Source organism: Pantherophis guttatus, chromosome 1, assembly GCF_059756535.1.
Source record: "Pantherophis guttatus breed Tessera chromosome 1, ASM5975653v1, whole genome shotgun sequence".
Taxonomy (NCBI): domain Eukaryota; kingdom Metazoa; phylum Chordata; class Lepidosauria; order Squamata; family Colubridae; genus Pantherophis; species Pantherophis guttatus.
Genome location: NC_142063.1, coordinates 204,616,036 through 204,637,145, shown reverse-complemented (window position 1 = coordinate 204,637,145; position 21,110 = coordinate 204,616,036). Strand labels below are relative to the sequence as shown.

Below are 21,110 nucleotides of genomic sequence, written 5' to 3'. Positions count from 1 at the left end.
AGAACCGTAAAGCCTACAAACTTGAAATTTGCCATGTATGTTCCTCTTGGCTTCTAAGTGCTCACTAAGAAAGGATTTTTCGAAATGACCATCAGAGCATTAGTATTTCCTATATTATATATTTATATTCTATTTATGACAGTTGCACTGTCCTGAGATCATGTAATCACCATTTGTAGCCTTCCCAGGTGATTTCTAGCAAGGAAAGTCAATGGAGGAAGCCAGGTTCACGTAACGACCACATGATTCACTTAACAACTACAATGATTTGTTTAACTGTGACAGAAAATGAGGCATGATTCAGTTATATATAGCAACTGGATGTACATGCAGAATTTTTTTTTTTTAATTGATCGAAGCTTGTCAGTTTAACATGTATGCTCATCATGCCTTGCTTAGCAACAGAAATGCTGGGCTCAATTGTGATCATAATTCAAGGACTAGCTGTACAGTGATATACATTCAATGTGAAGTCTGATTCAAAACACAAATAGAACCCAAATAGAATTAAACCCAAATAGAATTAACATGTCCATTTAATATGGATAAGACACTTGAGAAAATAATGCTTGGGCATGACAGTGAATTGGATGAGGTACCACTAAAGTGCCACTGAACTGCTCCATTTGATTGGGGGAGTTTTGTTTCATTTTAGTGGGAAAATATTCAACTTGCACTTCACGGCTAAAATATGGAGGGAAAATAGTTATATTCCAATACTTGTAGTTTTCTTAATGTTGCAATATAATTAATCGATAAGAAGGTGTTAAAATATACACGTTATGAAAAGGCAAAACCATGTTTTTATATATTGGGGAAAATTGTATGCCACAAACGCATTAAAATAGGTTAAAGTGCTTTCAAAACTACCTGCATTTGTCAAAACTGAGCTGACAATTTCATATTAGGAAATCAGGTACATTAGGAAAAAAATGTTTATGGAAAACTGTTTCAATTTGTATGCATTTATAACTGATGGAGAAATTACATAGCAAAGATATGGAGAACTTGCAGACAGGAATGTCAGTTTGTCCCCTCCCCCCCCACACACACACTCTTTGGGGATTTGGAGGGGTTTAAATAAAAGGTCAAGTCCAGGGAACATTATCCCATCTGTCTCCCTTATATCTCCTCAGGTGTTAGCATCTGCCTGGCCGGGGGTAGTCTCTGAAGCTAAGCAGAGTCAGGCTTGGTTGGGAATTGGTAGGAGACGAGACTAGAGGAAAACATTCCGGGACTAGCAATGGTAAAACTCTTCTGTAGGGATGCCAAAAGAACTACAGGAATGGGTCCATGAAGTCACCAAGAGTCAAGCTCAAAGAGGAAATGTTACTTTTTAATTTTTCCCCTCCTTGCTTCTTAATTTTGTTTTATTTTTTGACCACAGATTCACCATGAAATGACAACTGCACAATCTTGTACAGTTCTCAAGGAAGTGGTGGGATCTCTTGAGGATTGTGTGTTTTCCTAAAGCATCTTGCTTTACTTTGGTTCAATGATACATTATTGCAGATGTTACCTTGCTTTTGTACTTGGATTGTCATTGGCTTAACTTGTATCACAAAATACATTTTTAAAATGGTGACTAGGCAGCTTTCCTTTATTTTCCCGACTATTGTGTTTCAGAATTTTGTATACTATCCAGAGAATTGAACTGCTTTAAAATGTTAAACATTGAGAAAAAAATGGTCATACATTTTTCCTTGGTTTTATAGAATTTTCTTTGCAGAGGAAAAATAATACAGTATCCTTTGTCAAAATTGTCCTAAAATAACACCTGTACATGTTTACAGCCCATAAGAAAAAAATAATGTTTTTCTGCAACTGAAATTTAATTATTAAAAATAATATACAGCCTAAACTGTGTTCTGCTTTGGGGAGATTTTTCTCTGTTTTTTTGTTAGCCTACTGAGCGCCTGTGTTCAAAAGCAGCATATCTCTGAAAACAAAAGCGTACCTCCTATTGTTTGGGCAGAACAAAAGGCTGTAGGCATTTTCTTCATGTCTGGCTTGTGAGCTTCCTGAAAACTTCTGGCTGACCAGATAAACTTTAGATCTGATCCAGCAAGGATACATTTATGGTTTGACAAATCTTTAGAAGAAAATGAGTGCATTTGTTGCCTTTTTGAGGAACATACGGAGGATGGAGATCAAGGCAGAAGTTGAAACAAGAGAGATTTTGGTTCTTTAAAAAAAATCAGAAAAAAACAGTGTTTGATAAAAATAGTTGTAATCCACTAAAAGACTACAAAGTGAAAGCAAACAAGAGCCAATCTGCCTGTGTGCTTGTGGTATTGGCTGAGCACTCAGAAGTATCCTCAGTGCAGCTGAAATCTAGGCCAAATTGCCATGGGCAGGTAGGGCTTAATTTATCAATCAATATAACAAATATTTATGGATGTGCAGAAATACTAAGGAAATATTTCCTGACCATGCTTTTGGGCTGGCGGTTACAACCTACTGGTTAATGTGGTTTAACAAAATGCTGTCTGAATAGATTTACTGATGCCATGAGCAGTTCCTTTCATCTTAAGTACAGGATAGTGTTGAGCCCACCAGAGAAATACCAGGGTCTTCTGTAGATCCCCTTCTCTCTCAAGGCCTTGGTAATAGATAGCCAGAGCTTTCAAATGCTTCCAGAGGAAACTCTCAGAAGACAGGATGTTGACTGCTAAAAAAATGCCATCTGCTTTTGAGTAGATATTACCTGTTTCACCTATGCCTTGTATTTCACTCATCTTCCCCAAATCCTCTTAAAATTGTATTCCTGAAATACTTAGCAGAAGAAAAATCCATGCAGTGCTGTTTCCTGGATGGTCCTGTGCCCATTATCTAGTCTTCTATAGTTTAAACTCTTTTCAGAAAGTTATGGCTTGTTTTAATCATGATTTCTTGAAAAAAACAGAATTCCTGCTGGATTCCTACATGTGCTAAACCAGGGCTGTCAAACTCATGTCCCACAGGCCAGATGCATCACACACTGGCCACACCCACGCCCAGTTTAGTGAAGGGAGGGGGAAGTCCAATGGCCCCGAGCCATGTGGCCTTGAAGATGGGCCCTCCAACCAAAGAGGCTGGCATCTGATGTAAGGTGGGGCCGTGCACACTTTCCTTGGCTCTGCTGCTTAATTTGAGGAGCCCTAGATCGCTCCCGCTGATGAAATCTGAGCTCCCACGGGCCGACAAGTAGCTGCTAAAAGCAAGCCGCCCTTTTAAAAGGTTCCCACTCACGATCTTGCTGTCTGAAATTCCTAGGAATGGTCAGGAATCACTTGATCCCTAATGTGTATAAGAATGTACTCTGTAGTACATTATGTATGTACATTATGAAAAATTATATTCATAAAATGTATTGTTCGTAAAATGCATTGTTACATAATTGGTTGCTAAATTAACTGCTAAATACTGTCATAAAACAGTATTAGGAAAAACAGCCACACGAAATATTTTGTGGAAACTTTCTAGGCTGCAGAAATGGAGACTAGGGGTGTGTGTGTGAGAGAGGGAGAAAGGAGGGAGAAAGGAGGGAGAAAGGAGGGAGAGAGAGAGAGAGAGAGAGAGAGAGAGAGAATTGTCACATGTTTTTTTCTAGTTAACATACCCATTTTCATTTCCTGATAAATGGTGAGCCAATAGGTGAACTATCATACATAAGTGTTGGGTGAATGTTCTTATCTCCTGACATCTTCCCTAATGCAGTGGGTTTTGTTTTTTTTTTCAAAATTCACATGTGAATCAGCAACTATATATTATATATTAACTATAGATAATCAAATGATGCGCCTGCAGGTCTGAATATCTCTGTATTATGTTCTATAGGCATCCTTCCTAATATTGAACTTATTAACCAAAATCAAAAGGACCCTTGCATAGTCCTTTGGGCATTCAAGACATCTTACAACATCTCAAATCCCCAAATGAACTATGTAAGGGTCCTTTTTGTAGATTTCAGCTCTGCATTCACCACCATCCTTCCTGAAATCCTCCTCTCTAAACTGACTCAGCTAGCTGTGCCTGGCCACACTTGTAGATGGATCATAAGCTTTCTAAAGACTAGGAAGCAGCAGGTGAAGCTAGGGAAAAATCACATTGAATGCCCGTTCAGTTAGTACAGGAGCCCCCCAGGACTGTGTGCTCTCTCCATTGCTCTTCTCTCTCTATACTAATGACTACTTCTCGAAGGATCCTTCTGTTAAAGTACTGAAGACTGCAGATGATACCACAGTCATTGGTCTCATTTGAGAAGTTGATGAGTCTGCATATAGACAGGTGGTAGATCAACTGGTCCTGTGGTGCAGCCAGAACAATCTGGAGATGAACATTCTTAAAAACCATAGAGATGATAACAGATTTTAGAGGAAGCTCTCTTATTCTACCGCCTCTTACAATATTAGGCAACATAGTATCAATGGTAGAGACCTTCAAGTTTCTAGGTTCTATTATCTCCAAGGACTTGAAATGAACACCTAACATTAGAACTATCATTAAAAAGGCACAATAAAGAATGTTCTTCCTGCATAACTGAGTCTCAGTTAAAACCAAGCCGAAACTGGGGCAGAGAGGAGGAGGACGGGGGTGTGGCTCAAAAGAAATAGCTTGGTCTCAACAGGAAACAGACAAATCAACCTATCCTTGGCCACTCCTGGGACTATTCAGAGAAGGGGTGTGTCAGGTAGGGCCAACGCCCATTCCATTGAGGATCTGTATACTGCATGAGTCAAAAAGAGGGCTGTGAAAATATTTACAGACCCCTCGCATCCTGGACATAAACTTCTTCAACTCCTACCCTCAAAATGACGCTATAGAGTACTGCACACCAGAACAACTAGACACAAGAACAGTTTTTTCCCGAACGCCATCACTCTGCTAAACAAATAATTCCCTCAACACTGTCAAACTAATTACTAAATCTGCATTACTATTAATCTTCTCATCGTTCCTATCACCCATCTCTTCCCACTTATGACTGTATGACTGTAACCTTGTTGCTAGTATCCTTAAGATTTATATTGACTGTTTCCCTATGACTATCGTTAAGTGTTGTACCTTATGATTCTTGACAAATGCATTTTTTCTTTTATGTACTCCGAGAGCATATGCACCAAGACAAATTCCTTGTCTGTCCAATCACACTTGGCCAATAAAGAATTCTATTCTATTCTATTCTATTCTATTCTATTCTATTCTATTCTATTCTAACCTGAAAACTACAGATCTTACTGTGAGTAGTGTGATATGTGCAGCCCACACACATTAGCCTGTTAGTCAAATAAAAAAGTATTTAAACTTTCACAGAGGGAAGGGTAAGTGGGAACTGATTTCAGATTTATGGAGACAGAACCCTAGGATCTTATAATTAGAAACAGAAAGAAAAGTCGGAGGAGCATAAAAAACTAAAAGAGCATATGGTGAAATAAGGGCAAATCAATATGTTTTTTGGAGGAGGGGAGAAGATCAGAGGGCTCAGAACCCAAGCTTTGAACTGACTCTGGTTTGAAGAGGAAATCAATGAATAACCCAGCAATGTATGAAACATTTGAAATAGTGTAGAAGCTCCTGAATGGCTTCAGTGGTACAATTCTGGACTAAGAGCAGAAACAAAGAGAGGAAAAAGCAACTACCCAGGCCTAGAAAGAAAGAGGAAAAAAACCCTATACCACCTTTATAATATTTTCTTTACTTCTGCATTTGGCAGTATGTAGCTTAAAAGGCTTCTTGTTAAAAGTGATATTCTGTTAATCCAGATAAAATCAATAATTTAGCACGTAGAGAGGCATTTGGCACGTAGTGCATCCTTTTCATGTTTTTGACAAGAGAAAAACACGGTGCTTTGTTTTTAATATGTTGTTGTGGTCCAAGAATGAAAGTATTCCCATAAATCTGTTAACATTAGCACATTTTGTTTGAATTTAGTATCATGGTCTTCTGTGTTATTTATTTTATGTTTTCAGATAAAATGCTTCTGCTTTTGAATGTCTCTCTGAAATGGTTCTGGCTTTGCTATGAAGATGTAAAGTATTTCACACTTAGCAGATGCAATCCTTGTCATAAGATCTGATTACAGAAAAGCTTTCAATCTTTCTGCAGCCATTGTACGGGGAATGTGAAACAAAGTAGGGCCTGTCAAATTATCTAGTTAGGCAACTTTTACTGCAGTGTAGATGCTTATCTGTAAATGCACAGATATCTCTCCATGGTTTTTATTTTTCTTTTCCCCTCTAATAACAAGCTATGGTAGATATTTTTATAGGAACTGTTGAATGTATATTTTGGTATAATATTTTATCTGTACGTAGAAACCACGGACTAAATGTGCTGTATTATAGAAAATTTCAAATTAAAGAGTTCTCATTAGATTTTGAAGACAGCAACAACAATGTGTAACAACATTGCTTCATCAGTTGCTCTGGTTCACAATAAGCTTCTGGGTACAATTCAAGGTATTGTTTTCCCCTATAAAGCCCTTCATGGCATTAGGCAGGGGGTCCCCAAACTTGGGAGCTTTAAGACTTGTGGACTTCAACTCCACAAGTTGAAGTCCACAAGTCTTAAAGCTCCCAAGTTTGAAGACCTCTGGCGTAGGGCTTGGTTATATGAGAGTCTTTCTGTCTTAAGGAACCCTCTGTATCTACCTGTATTGTAGGGCATATATGTCCTATATGGCACCCAGGTTCTGTTGATTAAGCAGTATCACTTCATAGGATCCAATAACTAGACCTTGTATATTGTAGCATTTCCCTTCTGGAACAGCTTCCCCCTAGATCCAGTCAGCCCTCACTCTGGCTTTATTGAAATAACCCCTTAAAACTTGACTCTTTCCCCAGTCCTTGGGCTAGAATGGAGTGTGTGATGTTTAGAGGTTATGACATTTTTCTCTCAAGTTTGTTTTTATGTTCATGTTTAGAAGTTATGACATTTTTCTCTCAAGTTTGTTTTTTATATTGTTCTGTATTGCATTGTTTTAAATTGATGTTACATGCTACCCAGATTCACAATGGAATCAGATGGCCTACAAATTTATAAATAAGTTTCCCCATTTTCTGACTGATATTCTTCGTATTAAAGAGGAGGGAATTATTGTAGTATAATTTTTGTTTCTAAAAAATGCATTAAAAATAAGATTGTTTTGTTGTTGACTTTGAGTGTTCTGTTTAATCCATAGGCATGAACTACATTTAAAAAAAAAACCTCCTACGAATTTGAATTAGCAGACTGTAAAAACAATATTATTACTTTACAAAATAGAAAGAGAAATTAATAGGGGGAGTTTAAGAGTTTGGCAGATAAGAAATTGATTCTCCAAGAAAAGAAGTTGACCTTTAGGAATTTTGAAGGGAAAACCATTATACTGGATGTATTTCCAACTTGGGATTCTGTATCAAATTACGTTTGTTGGGCATTCTAGGAGGCTCTATTTTTAAAAAAAAGGCTTAGATGCTTTTCTCAAGGACATTGACATTTAACATAAAGAGTACCTTGCCTTCATAATACCTAAATTTAAATTTGGATTTAAATTTATTTAAATCCAAAATAAATTATATTTTAATTGGAAGCAATTTATATAGAAAAATAGTAATTAAATCAAAAGTATTTATCTGCCCTTAGAAATCCAGTCATACTCTAAAACTGTATGGCACTATTCATTATGCATCTTAAAACTAAATAATTTTCTGTAGCAAATCCATTTTCTACTCATCTTTCCTATGCAGTATTTTCAAAGAACCATAGAACATGTTTGTTTGGTTTTTTTTGTGATACAGGACCCAAAAAAGGGTTTTTGGGGAGGGAAAGTGAAACATAATCCTGCTTTCAGAAACTAATCTGTCACTGAGACCTGAAATGGCAATTTATGTGGTCTGGTATTTCATTGTAGTCTGTCTCTGGTTTGTCTCCCTGGGCCACTGTGGTACCTCCTCTATGTGTTAGAGGCCATTCTCCTCCAGAGATAAATTCTGATGTTTCTATCCTGCCTTTTGCCTAAAGGCTTTCAGAAGTTCAATTTAAAGCTGTTCACAGTGGAATGATAGATTTCCTTTGCCAAGTCAAAGAATTAAAACAAGGAAATTACCTCTAGTGGCATGTTTGTGATGTGTGTTTGTGTTTCTCCTGAGGTTCAAATTATTAATTTTCTTTGTTTTTTGCTTTGGTTCTTGATAGGCAATCTGATAAAACCCTGGTGAGAAACGGCAATTGCTGGTTTTGCCGAGATGTCACGGCACCACAGCCGGTTTGAAAGAGATTATCGCACAGGATGGGATCGCCGGGAGTGGAATGCCAACGGGAATCATGTAAACAGCAACAGTAACTGTAACAGCACAGTAAACAGCAATAGCAACAATAGGCCAGGTCTTCTGCCTGTACCAATTGTCCCATCCAGATTGCATGCGCCGGCCACAGGGGCTTGCACTACTGTGAACAGCGATGTGATAACTACCCTTGCAGCCAGTAATTCTGCAGCCTCAACAACCAAAGTAAGAAGCAGCTTCTTTGTGCTCTTTTTTAAAAATCGATAACGAGTTAAAACTTTTTAGAGGGTACGAATTTTTGCTTTCAGTTGACTTGCCTGTTGATGGCAGTCTGCACTGGGATTCTGCTCTCATATTAGTTTATGGTGCTCAATTGCCTAGATGTCCATAGACAACTCTTACATTGTGATGGTGTGGTATTGTGAAGATACTCAAAACCAGCCCAAATTAACCCTACTATGAAATTCTGAGCATATTACTGCAATGTTGATAATTTTTCATTGCAGTTTTCTGGAGCGGCATTAGAAGATGCTTACCATTGCCATTGGTATCTGTATGTTTAGTTGTTTACTACATATATATATATATATATATATATATATATATATATATATATATATATATATATATATATATATATATATATATATATATATATATACACACACACACACATACACTATTGTACTACAGAATTATTTAAAGTACTGGTAATGGTGATCTTCGTTCTGTTATATATGTAGCACATTGTAATTATTAGCTGGGGTCTCTCATAACACTAAGCAACACTGCAGTTGCTTGGCTCAACCTTCGTGTTTTGTGAATCGTGGTTTATGGCTTGCTGTTTTGTATGACCCACTCGGTTTGTTGAATAAACTATGAAGTAACGTGAGTCAGACAATTATCTATTTTAGTAGTTTATAATTTAGATGTACTAAATATTCTTACAGAAGCCCAGTATATTTCTCATGAGTACAAGTTACTTCTTTTCCAGAAGCAACGCAGCTTCTCTTGGAAATTAACATCCAGAACATTTTTAGTATTCAGTTGCTGTCAGAGATGCTGTTATCTCTCAGTCTTTAAAAAATTCCAACTTTTCAATACCTTTATTTACCCAGCATATTACTCTGCCCCACTTTTATCTTTTTTTCTCACTTTAGTAAGATTCTGTCATCTGTTCCAAGCATTCCATTCTTGACTTCTCTTTTTACTTAAACAATGTACTGCATACCTTCATTCAGTTCAAATCGCCACTGTTTGTGGCTTGTAAATAAGAGCTTCTCATTGCCGGTGGGTCCGCCGGTCACCAACGGGTTAATCTCCTCCGATGCTGACGGATCGGGTCTAAAGCTGAGAAGCTCCTCCTCTCTTTCTGGCTCCCCAGCTTTTAGACTCGATCCGATTTCGTACGGACACTGATTGAGCTGCTTAAACCTTAATTACGTATATTCTGCCTTCCTTTACCTCGTTAGCCTCTTTTGGCTTCAGCTCCTTAAACTTAACTCCCTAACGGAGCTTCCAGCGAGTTGGGCTTCGGCCCAAGGCCGCTGAGGGCCGCTTGGCGGCGGGGAGCAGGCCTCCCCTTGGACGTGCCTCCCCGGCAGCACGAAGAGTTCATGCCCGGTCCTGGTGCCTACAGCCGAATTCAGCCCTGAGCCTCCCAGCCAGGCTGGTTGCAGGCTCCCGTTTCAAATTTCCCACCTCGGCTGTTAGCGCTTCGGCAGAGCGCTACTTCGTCGGAGCATCAGGACTCAAGTACATTATTGCATAATTTGTGGGATAAGGTTTTTATGTACAGTACACATAATTCAATGTCATTGTAGCTTCTTACAGATATCTCTACTGTATAGTAATAATAAAAATGCTTTGTCTGGTGAAGAATAAAAAAAAATGAAGGAATAAAAGATGATCTTGGCTTGTAATGTCTATGGAGACAAATTCATGTTGTTTATTAACAACGGTATTGAAATTATTTTCTATTGAGTTCTTCCAGCCCTTTTTAACATCTTAGTCTAGGCATATTTATTAAGTTTAATTGCATCAAACTAATTATAATGACCCCCCCTCCCCTATTGATTAAGATAGTCCTCGGTTTACAACAGCAGTTGGGATCTGAATTTCCATCTCTAAGCAATGTGTTCATGAAGCATGACATCATGTGACTACATCTTTTAGCAATTCTAGCAATCTTGGTTTTCCTCAATAACCTAAGGATTGTACGAGTTGCTAAATGAGAACCCTGTGTCATCATAAATTCTGATTTCCTACTGGTTTACCCTTTGACCATAGAAATCATGATCATGTTATTATGGCTTGCTTGGATGTAATTGCAAGCTGGGCACTCAACACCCAGATCATGGTCATGTGATCTTGGAGACACTGTGATAACTGGAACTCCAAGGACCAGTTGTAAATTCCATTTTTTCAGTGCTGTATTAACTTTGTACAGTTACTGAACAAATGTTCATAAACTGAGGATTACTTGTCAAAATAATTTTGTCTATGATGTATTTGACTCTAAAAACTATTTGTTATGAGATATCTGTTTTTCAGATTATTTGGCAGTTGGAGATTGCTTTTATTTTTCACTAGCCTTTTTAGGATAATATTTCCCACAATTTTCCCACTTGAGATTTCAAAATTCCTCCTGTTTCTACTTCATAATTCAGTCTTTCAGTAGACACTGTAGAGTTGTTTGATCATGTGTGCATGAATATCCCTGTCTTTATCAATCCATATTTCATCACAAAATAATACCAGGGCAATATATCAATTAGAATACAAAATAGGTTAATATCACAGGAAGGAAAAGCTGACAAGAGACCTGTTAAACTGGAACAATATAATGTCTTTTTTGTTATAGAAAGTAAAGCGCAGTCCATTAAATCAATCACTTAGTAGAATTGGATTTTAACTGGATTAATAAAAAAAAAATCCACAGGTTTTAGCAGGTACCAAACACTAACCTATAATCGTTGCGTGATGATAGATATTTCACAGTTATGGACCTCCTTATTGGATAATTAGTTCCAGCATCCCTAAGAGGGTTAAAATAATTTCAGGTAATAAAGGGAGCAGAATAAAGGGAGGGCTGCTCCTTCAAAAAATGAGTTTCTGTGTTATTTAGCCTATTAACATATGAAAAGTATTATTTGAAATTCATTCGGTTGATATCGGACTTCTCCTGACTGATAGAATATGAAGTTGGCTATAACCTCGAAGAAATTGTTCTCCTCGCTAGTGGACCATCGTGCTCACTTTTCAGCAAAAAACTCCTCTATAGGCATTTTTATATGTTAAATGTCAAAAGAGGTCCTCCCCATTAATTCCTCTAGGACAGGGATGTCAAAGTCATTTTCATTGAGGACCACATCAGGGTTGTGTTTGACCTCAGAGGGCCGGGAGAGATGGGGGTGTGGGCATGGCCATGGTGGGCGTGGCCAGCTTGATGTGACTCATATCAGGGGCACCTGTGGTGGCCAAGTGCTAAGGCAGGACTTTCCTGAGACCCTCCCTCACTCTCATTATAATATCCTTCCTTCCTTCCTTCCTTCCTTCCTTCCTTCCTTCCTTCCTTCCTTCCTTCCTTCCTTCCTTCCTTCCTTCCTTCCTTCCTTCCTTCCTTTTCTTCTTTTTCCTTTCCTCTTCATTCTCTTTCTTCTTCCTTCCCCTTTTTCCTTATTTTTCCTTCCTTTCTCTCTTCCCATCTTCCCTTCCTTTTCTTTGTTTTTCCTCTTTCCCTTTCTTCTTTCCTGTCCCTTCTTGCATGCTCAAATGCAAAGGGGGAAATATTTCTCCTTTTGTTTTGTTTTTAGTTTGTTTTGCTAGCCCTCTGCCAGTGAAAAGAGAGCTCAGCCCCCCCCCCCAGCTCCGTTTTCATTGGCAGAGGCATCACGGGCCAGTCCTTTGCTATTTCCAGCCCAGACCCACCCTTGAGTTTGACACCCCTGCTCTAGGATAAACATTCCAGTTTTCTCACCAAAGCCCTCGTGCCTATAACATTGTACATGTTGTGGAATTCTTTCTTTCTATCTCATTGGCATCCTTCAGTCTCAAGAGACTATGGTATTGTGCTCTGGAAAGAGGTCCTAAAACAGCATCTAGTGTGACTAAAAAGGCCAATTCGAGAGCGGCAATCCCTTCCACCTGAGGACAGATATATTCTGTCCCCTGCCCAGCCCCCAGATTTCACTGGTTCCGGGACTGCCTCTTTGCCTCAGCCTGCCAAACAAGTGTCTCTTCGAATTGGAGAAGGCCATGCTGTGTCTTTAGCCTCCAAGCTGAGCGATCGGAGGTCAAGGTTTCCCAGTTGTTAATGTCCATTCCCAGGGCCTTTAGGTCCCTCTTGCAGATATCCTTATATTGCAGCTGTGGTCTTTCTATCTATCTGGATGGGATTAAAGAATACTCTGAAGTCAATGCGCCCAATGAGAGCAAAGATGTTGCTTCACAGAAGTTCTCCTGGAATACCAGACATAATTCAGTGCTACCAGCTAGCTAAGCAACAGTATAAAGAAACGAGTCTCAAGACATGACTATATTTTGGGGAAGTTTCCCCCCCCCCCAAAAAAAACCACACACAGATACTTCCATCAATCAACATCAACCTAAATACTAGGCCCTTTTGATATAAAAATTCGTCACACAGTCAGTCAGATCTTCAGACTGGATTTGGCTTTTTTTTTCAGCCTATCAAGTTCTTCTCAAGGATCTAGGATAGGCAGATGATATAAATATTTATACTATTATTTTATTGGGAATAATTGTTCTCTAATCTTTACTCTTTTCCCTGTTTCTATCATCCGAGTCCTCTTTAGTTAGGATACTGATAAGTAAGTAATAAACTATTTGGGAGCAGCTGTGCAATTCAATCCCCTTTTGTGGAAAATACCAAACTCCAACACTGACAGGATGTGCAGGACAAACAAATACATTTAAGGTTCTTTTTTTCTTTATGTCAAGTTTACAGAATAGCTAAGATGTTTAAAAATATATTTTGAGAGTAAAAGGCAGACCAGCAGATTTTGTGGAAATGTTTGTTATAGTTGAATGGGAATACATGCACTTCTGGTTTTCACTTTATAATATAAACAAAAAGCTTTCCTAGAGCCTTTTAATGATTTGTAAGTGCCAAATGAAACAGATGTGTAAGGGGGTGGCAACAATAAATTTATTTAAAGGAAGCCAAGCTTGATTCTTTTAACTATGTTTCCTTCCACACTGTTTCTACCACACATATTAAACAAATAAATTGATGAGAGGAAAACACTTCAACAATGATTTATAAGGGTACTGTCCTTTAAAAAATGCTTCAGTATAATGCAACAATTTTCATTTGCTAACAGAGAAACTGAAATAACATTTCAACTAAGCTGCAATTTTTTTTGAAATTGCTGTTTAACTATGTTTTGATTGGAGAAGACTAGAAGGCAAGCTTCTGAAGCCAGCACAATGGATTCATTTGTCTTGACCTCAACTCCTGGATATTATGGAGTCCACTTGTTGGCTGCTGTTAATCTATCATTGCTCCAGATGTTTGAAACTACTGAGCAGCCTTTGTTTTCAAAAGGAAAATATTGATCAAATAATTATTCTGAAAACAATATTTCTGTGGGTAATATAATAACACCTAGATTCTTCGGGACATTTTCCTTTGGGCTTAACATCCAAGCAGCAGAAACAAGGCTATTTCTGAATCTACCCAGACAATACACTTTTTATTTATTTTTATTTTATTTGATATATTTACATCATTTCATCAATTGATATTTATGTCCTTTAGATAATTATTTAAATGATGCAAATTAGTGCAGATGACATGGCAAATGTCAGTTGTGCAGATGATATAAATTATATGAGTTATATGATTCTGATTTAGCGGATTTTTGGCTTTAATGAAAACCCTTTCATCCTGAGGGTCAGTTAAATTGAAGTTTTACTGTAACTAATTTTTAAAACAGCTTTCCACAGAAGATTAAGTCATCACTATATTGTGATTAAATGTTCATATAAAAAATGAAATGAAAATGTTTTAAAAGGGATAGCTGATCATGTATTTCAGCCCAATAGTTACACAAATCAATTCTAGATACGTTGATCAAACCTCATGATTACATTGCTTGTATGAAAGGACAAACAGCTCAGGGCAATGTTTGTGTGCATGATATTATAACAAGGAAATTTTAATATTACTGATCTTGGGAGTCTTCTTGATATGTTGTTTTTTTCTGATATAAGGATCTATACAATCCTTTCTTTGGTTTCACACTTATCATTGGAAAAATCCTTTATCTGGAACATTTAAACTTCAGGATATATTTTTCAAGTTTTATATTTCTAATAATATTTAATTAAAGTTATTCAAGTTTGAGAGAAGATAGGGTGTTTTTTTTCTTGGCATTACTTTAACAAAGGGATTTTGTGATATAATTTTATGTAATTAAATTTTAAAACCAAGGCTTCTTTTGTTAACAAAATTAACATATTTTAACATTACATTCCTTCCTTTGAGAGAGAGTCAGGGTTTTCAAGTAGCACCAAGAAAAGGGGGGGGGGGAAGGAAGGCAACCAATAGAAGTTGTCACTTGAATCAATTGTTGTTAGGATTTTCCTTTTTTTTTTTTTTTGCTGCTCGGGGATATTCATGTTGTCCATGTCAATGGAGATTAAATTGGCCAGCAGGATCCCAGCAGAGTTGAGTTGTCTGATTGGCCTTCTCCACACATAAAGGCGAGGGCTGCTGCTTTAACTCCACCAAGCACAAAATAAGTATTTTGAGAGGAAATATCCACCTTTGGCCTACCTAGTCCTCTTTTTAAAGAATGCAGCGTCTTTTGTGCATGTTATTTCTCTCACTTTCACTCATGTGACTTAGAATGAAAAAGCTACTGTATCACCGCAAAAAAATGCAGATAAAATTATCTCTCCTCATAGAACTCCTGCCTCTGCATGGCTGGTGGGTACATTTCTATGGCTCAAAATGGAAGAGGAGGAATTAAATATTGAACAGAATCAGGACAGATTTCGACCTGAGCATTTTTGAAAGCCCCAGGTTTTTCTTTCTTTTCTATTTTTCTTCCCTTTTTTTTCTTTTCTTGAACTTTTTTATTTCTTACTTTATATTAGTCTATGTTAGCCTTTAGCTTTTTATTTAAAATTTATATATAAATAAAAATTATATATACTAACTAATGCATTGTTAGTATATATGTGTGTGTGCGTTACATTTAGGTCTCCTGTTTTTCATATCCTACAAAACTTGACTATCCTTTTGTGATGTAGTCTGTTTTGGAAAACTCACCCTATACCTCCTTCAAGATGATTTGGACTCTGATTTCAGCCAAAGCTATTGGATTGTCTAGACAATTTAGGAGGCAAAAGTTTCCAGGGTATTTCTCTCTTTGTCTTCTCTTCACCTTTCACCCACAATTCTCACCCTCCCATCTTCAAAACATAGCAAGACAAACATAGCTGTGTTCTAGCAGATAAGATAAAAAAAAAAAAAACAACTTCAGATTGAGTTCCTGAAGCAAAGGTAGGTTATAAATCAAATAAATAAATTAGCTCGCTAGCTACCTGTAGTTATTAGCCAGAGGTTTCCTGTCCTTTCTCTCTGTAGGCTACAATAAGCCTCAAACCCCAATGTATTATTTAAAACTCCATGGCGTGAAAGAAGGACTTCAATAATGATTGACTGAGAAATGTTTAAAGTTCCAAAGAACACAAGTACAGGATGGAGTTTGTTAAAAATGAAAAGGCCTTGTTCCCAGTCAGAGGCTATCTACCTGGGCCTTGGTTGTTCCTTCTTTCCATCTTGGAAAACTTGTGCCATGGATATTTTAATTTTTTTGCAGAGGTTTAAATGACTCCTTCCATCTCCAAGATGATATTACATCATACTGTCCAAAGCAGTCATAGATTGTTATTTATGGTATCATTTACTGTGTTTTCCAAACACTGCAGCATCAATTGGCCAAAATCAGAATATGTTCAAGTTACGGCAGTTAAGATACTGTTTGGTTCTTATGTTATTTATATACTGTAAAATACATCCTGTATAAAATATTTTTAAAAATTAAGGGGGGAAAAGGGGGAAAAGAAAATATGAGATACAAGGGAGAAAAGAAAAAGGTGTTGACTTCCAATTCTTTTTAGCACAGTACAAGATACCAACATTATAACCTCAACTTTTTGCTTTTACACATTCATATATAACTAGCCATTTCTATAACAACAAATCTATCTAAACAGCAAAACCAAAGTCAGACTTTCATTTTTTTCATCACAAGCACAAAATCCAGAAATCATATCCAAATAAAAAACATAAACATATTCTCCTCTTTGAATAGAACAATCAGTTTAATCATTACTGCTTTATCTTCCTTGCTGTTGAAATAGTATATCTTTCTATTTGCACTTGATAATCTTTATAAACTACCACCATTTATATTAACAAAGTTCACTGTATTCTTTCAGATTCTTTAACCTTAAAGGGAAATATATTTTTTCATCCATTTTAAAATACTAAGCTTTTATTTAAAAATATTTCTAAAATTAAAACATTCTAATACATCTTTTTAACTTCCTCTTAGCATACATATGTTAGTTTACTTTCAGATCAATAAAATTCCAACTAACTCCAATTAACTCATTAAATTTAGAATCATGGTTAGAATGCAGAACTGCAGGCTACTTCTGCTGACTGCTGGCTGCCAGAAGTTAGGCAGTTTGAGTTTCACTGGCTCAAGGTTGACTCAACCTTCCATCCTTCCGAGGTTGGTAAAATGAGGACCCAGATTGTTGGGGGCAATATGCTGACACTGTAAACCGCTTAGAGAGGGCTGTAAAGCACTATGAAGCGGTATATACTGTAAGTCTAAATACTATTACTATTGCTAAATTTAGATCACTCCCTCCAAGTTACCGTTATAGAATAATTTTTTTCTTGTTGTATGCATCCTTTTTAAAGCTCTAGATTTAAGCTAATATATCTTTTTCTTTAACTTTCACTTAACATAGGTATTTTCAAATACATTTTCAATAATATTTTACAAACTTTAGGAATTACCTAAGCAAAAATACATTTTCAGACTTTAGATTAAGACTTTCTTTCAATTACAAATATCAAACCGATGAAAATCCATCCTAATTCCAATTGACTCATTAAATTTAAGTCACTCCTTCCAGCTTGTCTTCATGGAATAAAATCTTTTTCTTCTCTGGAATGTTTGTCAAGTAGTTATAAGCTTCTCTTTTTCTTAAGGATTTCTCAACCTTGTTAATACCCCTGAGGAAAAAGCCCCAAACTTGTTTTTTTTTAAATTGCAAATTTTCTTGCAGTTCTTCTTTAAATTATATTAGGAGGCTTCTATTTAAACCATCATAATAAAATTGGTGTCAGGTTTATATTCCAAAATTACAGTTGACTCAGTAGTTTGGTGAAATTGCTTCAGTAGTTTGGTGCCTTTCTACACATAATTGCATCTCTGAAGTAGTTGAGTAGTCTTTTTAACATCTTTGGAGCATAGCTGTTCTATAAAAAAATTGGCCATATTTTCATCGCCATCTTCTATACATTGATAAAACAATAAGAGGTGCATTCTTTGGCTATAGCATCTGTTCAACCTCTTGAAACCCTTTTGTTCTGTTATCTCTTTAGTAATAGTTTAATAAAGATAAAAACTAATAAAAACTGATATTTAGAATAAAGGAAAGAAGGAATATAAGAAGAAAAAAGAAAGCCAAAAGTGTAGGAAAGGGGGGAAAATCTAAAGAAGTAACTTCTGATTTTCTTGACAGCAGTTGTAAGTATAAATTTACCCCTTACTCTGGTTACAAGTAGGATTTTCGTTTGGTTCTTCTGTAGGATGTATTGCTGAACATTATGTTTCTAAAGACATGTATGTCACCCAGGTGGGAAAAAGTGCATCCTTTCATTGTATTCAGTCTAGGTACCCTGTTTCCCCCAAAATAAGACATCCCCTGATAATTAGCCCAATCGGGCTTTTTTACAGGGTCTTATTTTCAGGGAAACACGGTAGAAAGTGGCACATACCTTGATTTGGGAAAGTATTTTATGGACTTTGGTTTTTATTTGTTCCCGAACCATATTTTAAATCAAATCCTTAGGCTATAAAAGAAAAATCAACAAAACAGAAAGACAAAAACAAGAGCAGGCTGGAAGATGAGCATGAAACAAAAGAAAATGTCATAAGAATTTAGTCGAAAATAATACTAGTCATTTGAGGAATTCCATCAAGAAGCTCTTTGTTGTGCTAGACAGCATGGAGCTTTGATAGTAGAAGCCCTCAGAAAGGATTCTTACTTAAAAATAGCCATTTATAGAAACAATAATATTTTACACAACCATTTTTTTTTTTTTTGTAATTCAAACAAGACAGTAATGGATATACCATTGTAATAATTCAGTTTAAGTTATTATATCAAATAAAATAATGGTGAAACTTATAAATGTATGAAATGCAATTGTTTCATTGGAAATCATAAATAAATGCACATTTTTAATGGAAGGATGAGCTTGCTTGCTTTTGCATATTTCCTGAAATACAAGTTTTATTCTCACGACTCCTAATCGCACTCATTAAAATGAAGGAGAAAGAGAAAAGAGTGCTTCCTTGCCTTAAATCTGCTTTTCTTATACCGCTCTTCCAATGCTTCAGCTTGTAAAACACTGATAGGTTGTCAGTTGCTTTTGGGCAGAAACTAAAATGGATTGAGATAACCATTATAGCCCACCTGCTCTTTCCCTTCCAGCTCAGTGCTTGTAAATTTCTCTCCCACACTTTCAATTTCCTCCTCATCCTTCTTTCCTCCTTTCTCCTCTGTTGTATCTCCTTCTGCAGAATAAAAACAGAGCTTGCATAAAATCCTCCTGCTTTGAAAGACAAACACACGGAGTTGGAAATCTTTTTGTGACATTAAACTATTTAAGTTTGCTCAGAAGGGCACTGTAGGGACCATCCCTATATAGTCATTCTCCAAACTGAAGAGGCAGCATGATGTAGTATTGCAAAGAGCCTTGGTACGACAGTGGTCTAAGGCACCCTGTTATTAAGCTGGTTATTAAGACCAGCTGCCTGCAATTACTGCAGGTTCGAATCTCGCCAAGGCTCAAGGTTGACTCAGCCTTCCATCCTTTCTAAGGTAGGTAAATTGAGGACCCAGTTGTGGGGGCAATAAGCTGACTTTGTATAAATATACAAAAGGATGAAGGCTATTGCTGAGCACATTGCAAGCCGCCCTGAGTCTCCGGAGAAGGGCGGCATATAAATCAAATTAAAATTTTTAAAAAAAACAAATTAAAAATGCTGAATTGAGACTAAGGAGACCCAAGTTCAATCCCCACTCATCCACGGTGTTTTGAGCTTCCTGAGGAAAGGTAAAGATATAAACAGGAGAATAAATGCTTATCTGGCAAAGTCATTGTAGTAATAGGTGTTAATAAAATCACAATGCATTAATTAGAGTTGCCATACCTAGGCTGAAAAAAATCTAGATGGCAGAGAAGAGATACCAGGCTAATAATTTTTTCTTGACATCTAATGGTCTTCTAAATATTTACAGACCAGATACTATAGCCCTAAAGAAATAATGCAACCTGAAAACTTACCGGTAATTATTTCCCATCCATTCTATTGAATGGATCTTGGTGTATTTCAGCTTTCCCATAAATAGGGATATAACAGTGTTTCATGATATAGGTTCAGTTCTCTGAATTCTCCAGGCAATATGACCATTCCTGAAAATTCCCTACATCTGGAAATTGATTGTTTAGAGTAGTTAAAATAAATACAAATGGAATTTAATTGTTGAGGAATCATAAATATTTTGTTTGTTTGTTTTGCTGTAGGATGTTATTATCTTTGCAACTGCAATCATTGTTGTTTCTTACATGCTCATTCATTCTGAACCATGTAAAATTGTTCCCAAATCAAAATTTAACGTTTCAATATGTTTTGTATTAAAGGAAATCTCAAAAGACTATAATATTTAAAAAAGTACAGTTAAAAACAATATGTTAATAACAATATGCATTAAGATGTTTTATAAAAGACAATACAAAATTACACCAAACAGGATAAACATTCAGATTAACAGAACATAAAAGCAGCTATTAAAAAACTAAAAATTATGGCAGCATTAACACATTATTAAAAGACTTGGGAGAATAAAATGTCTTTGCTTGGCATCAGGAAGACAGCAAAGACTGCACAATTATGCTTAATTGCTCTAGAAGAGCGTTTCCCCTCTCCAATTTGGGATTGCTATAAAATGAAACTATTTCCAAGAGGCAAACACACAAAAGGCTTTATGATCCTCTTTTACATTTTTAGTTGAGCTTGATGTGATGTTTTTCACATTCAGGGGGAAAAAAGCCTCACTTTACTCCCTTTTTCTTAGGTCAGTTATTAGCCACTTATCTTCCTTGAATGGTATGCAAATTCCATGACCCTTACATGTCCCTTAGGGACATTTGGACTTCATTTCAGTTGCATAATTTGTAGTAGATGTGTTTTACTTTAAAGACAGAAAGCTTACACTGTCTCTTTTAACAGCAGATTAACTATATCCAAAAGTGTATTTCTGTGTTTAATAAATTAAATTTCCATCACAGCTGATAATTATTTCAAAAAATCAAAATCTCCATCAATATAATAAGTTGTTACAATGTTTATTTTATTGATTTCCTGAGTGTTTAGTGTATGTCAAGAAACCTAAGAGCTCTGGCCAAATTCTAGTCCTAAGTGTCTTGAGTATGAAAGTTTTGTAGTGTAAGAACTATAATCTACATCACAAAGCACTTACAAAATTACATCTGCACCACATGTAAGATGTTTCCAAGAC

General features: G+C 36.4%; 1 protein-coding gene across 7 annotated transcripts in view; it reads left to right on the top strand.

Annotated features, from left to right (window-relative positions):
* The window catches only part of KLHL29 (kelch like family member 29), a 426,037-nt gene that overhangs the window by 138,232 nt on the left and 266,695 nt on the right, over positions 1-21,110 (top strand). For all 7 annotated transcript variants that reach the window (XM_034432194.3, XM_060689303.2, XM_060689304.2 and 4 more), the window contains one exon: positions 8,158-8,471. In XM_034432194.3, the coding sequence (XP_034288085.1) occupies positions 8,208-8,471 (264 nt within the window). In that variant the 5' untranslated portion in view covers positions 8,158-8,207. The remainder of the gene's footprint in view (positions 1-8,157; positions 8,472-21,110) is intronic.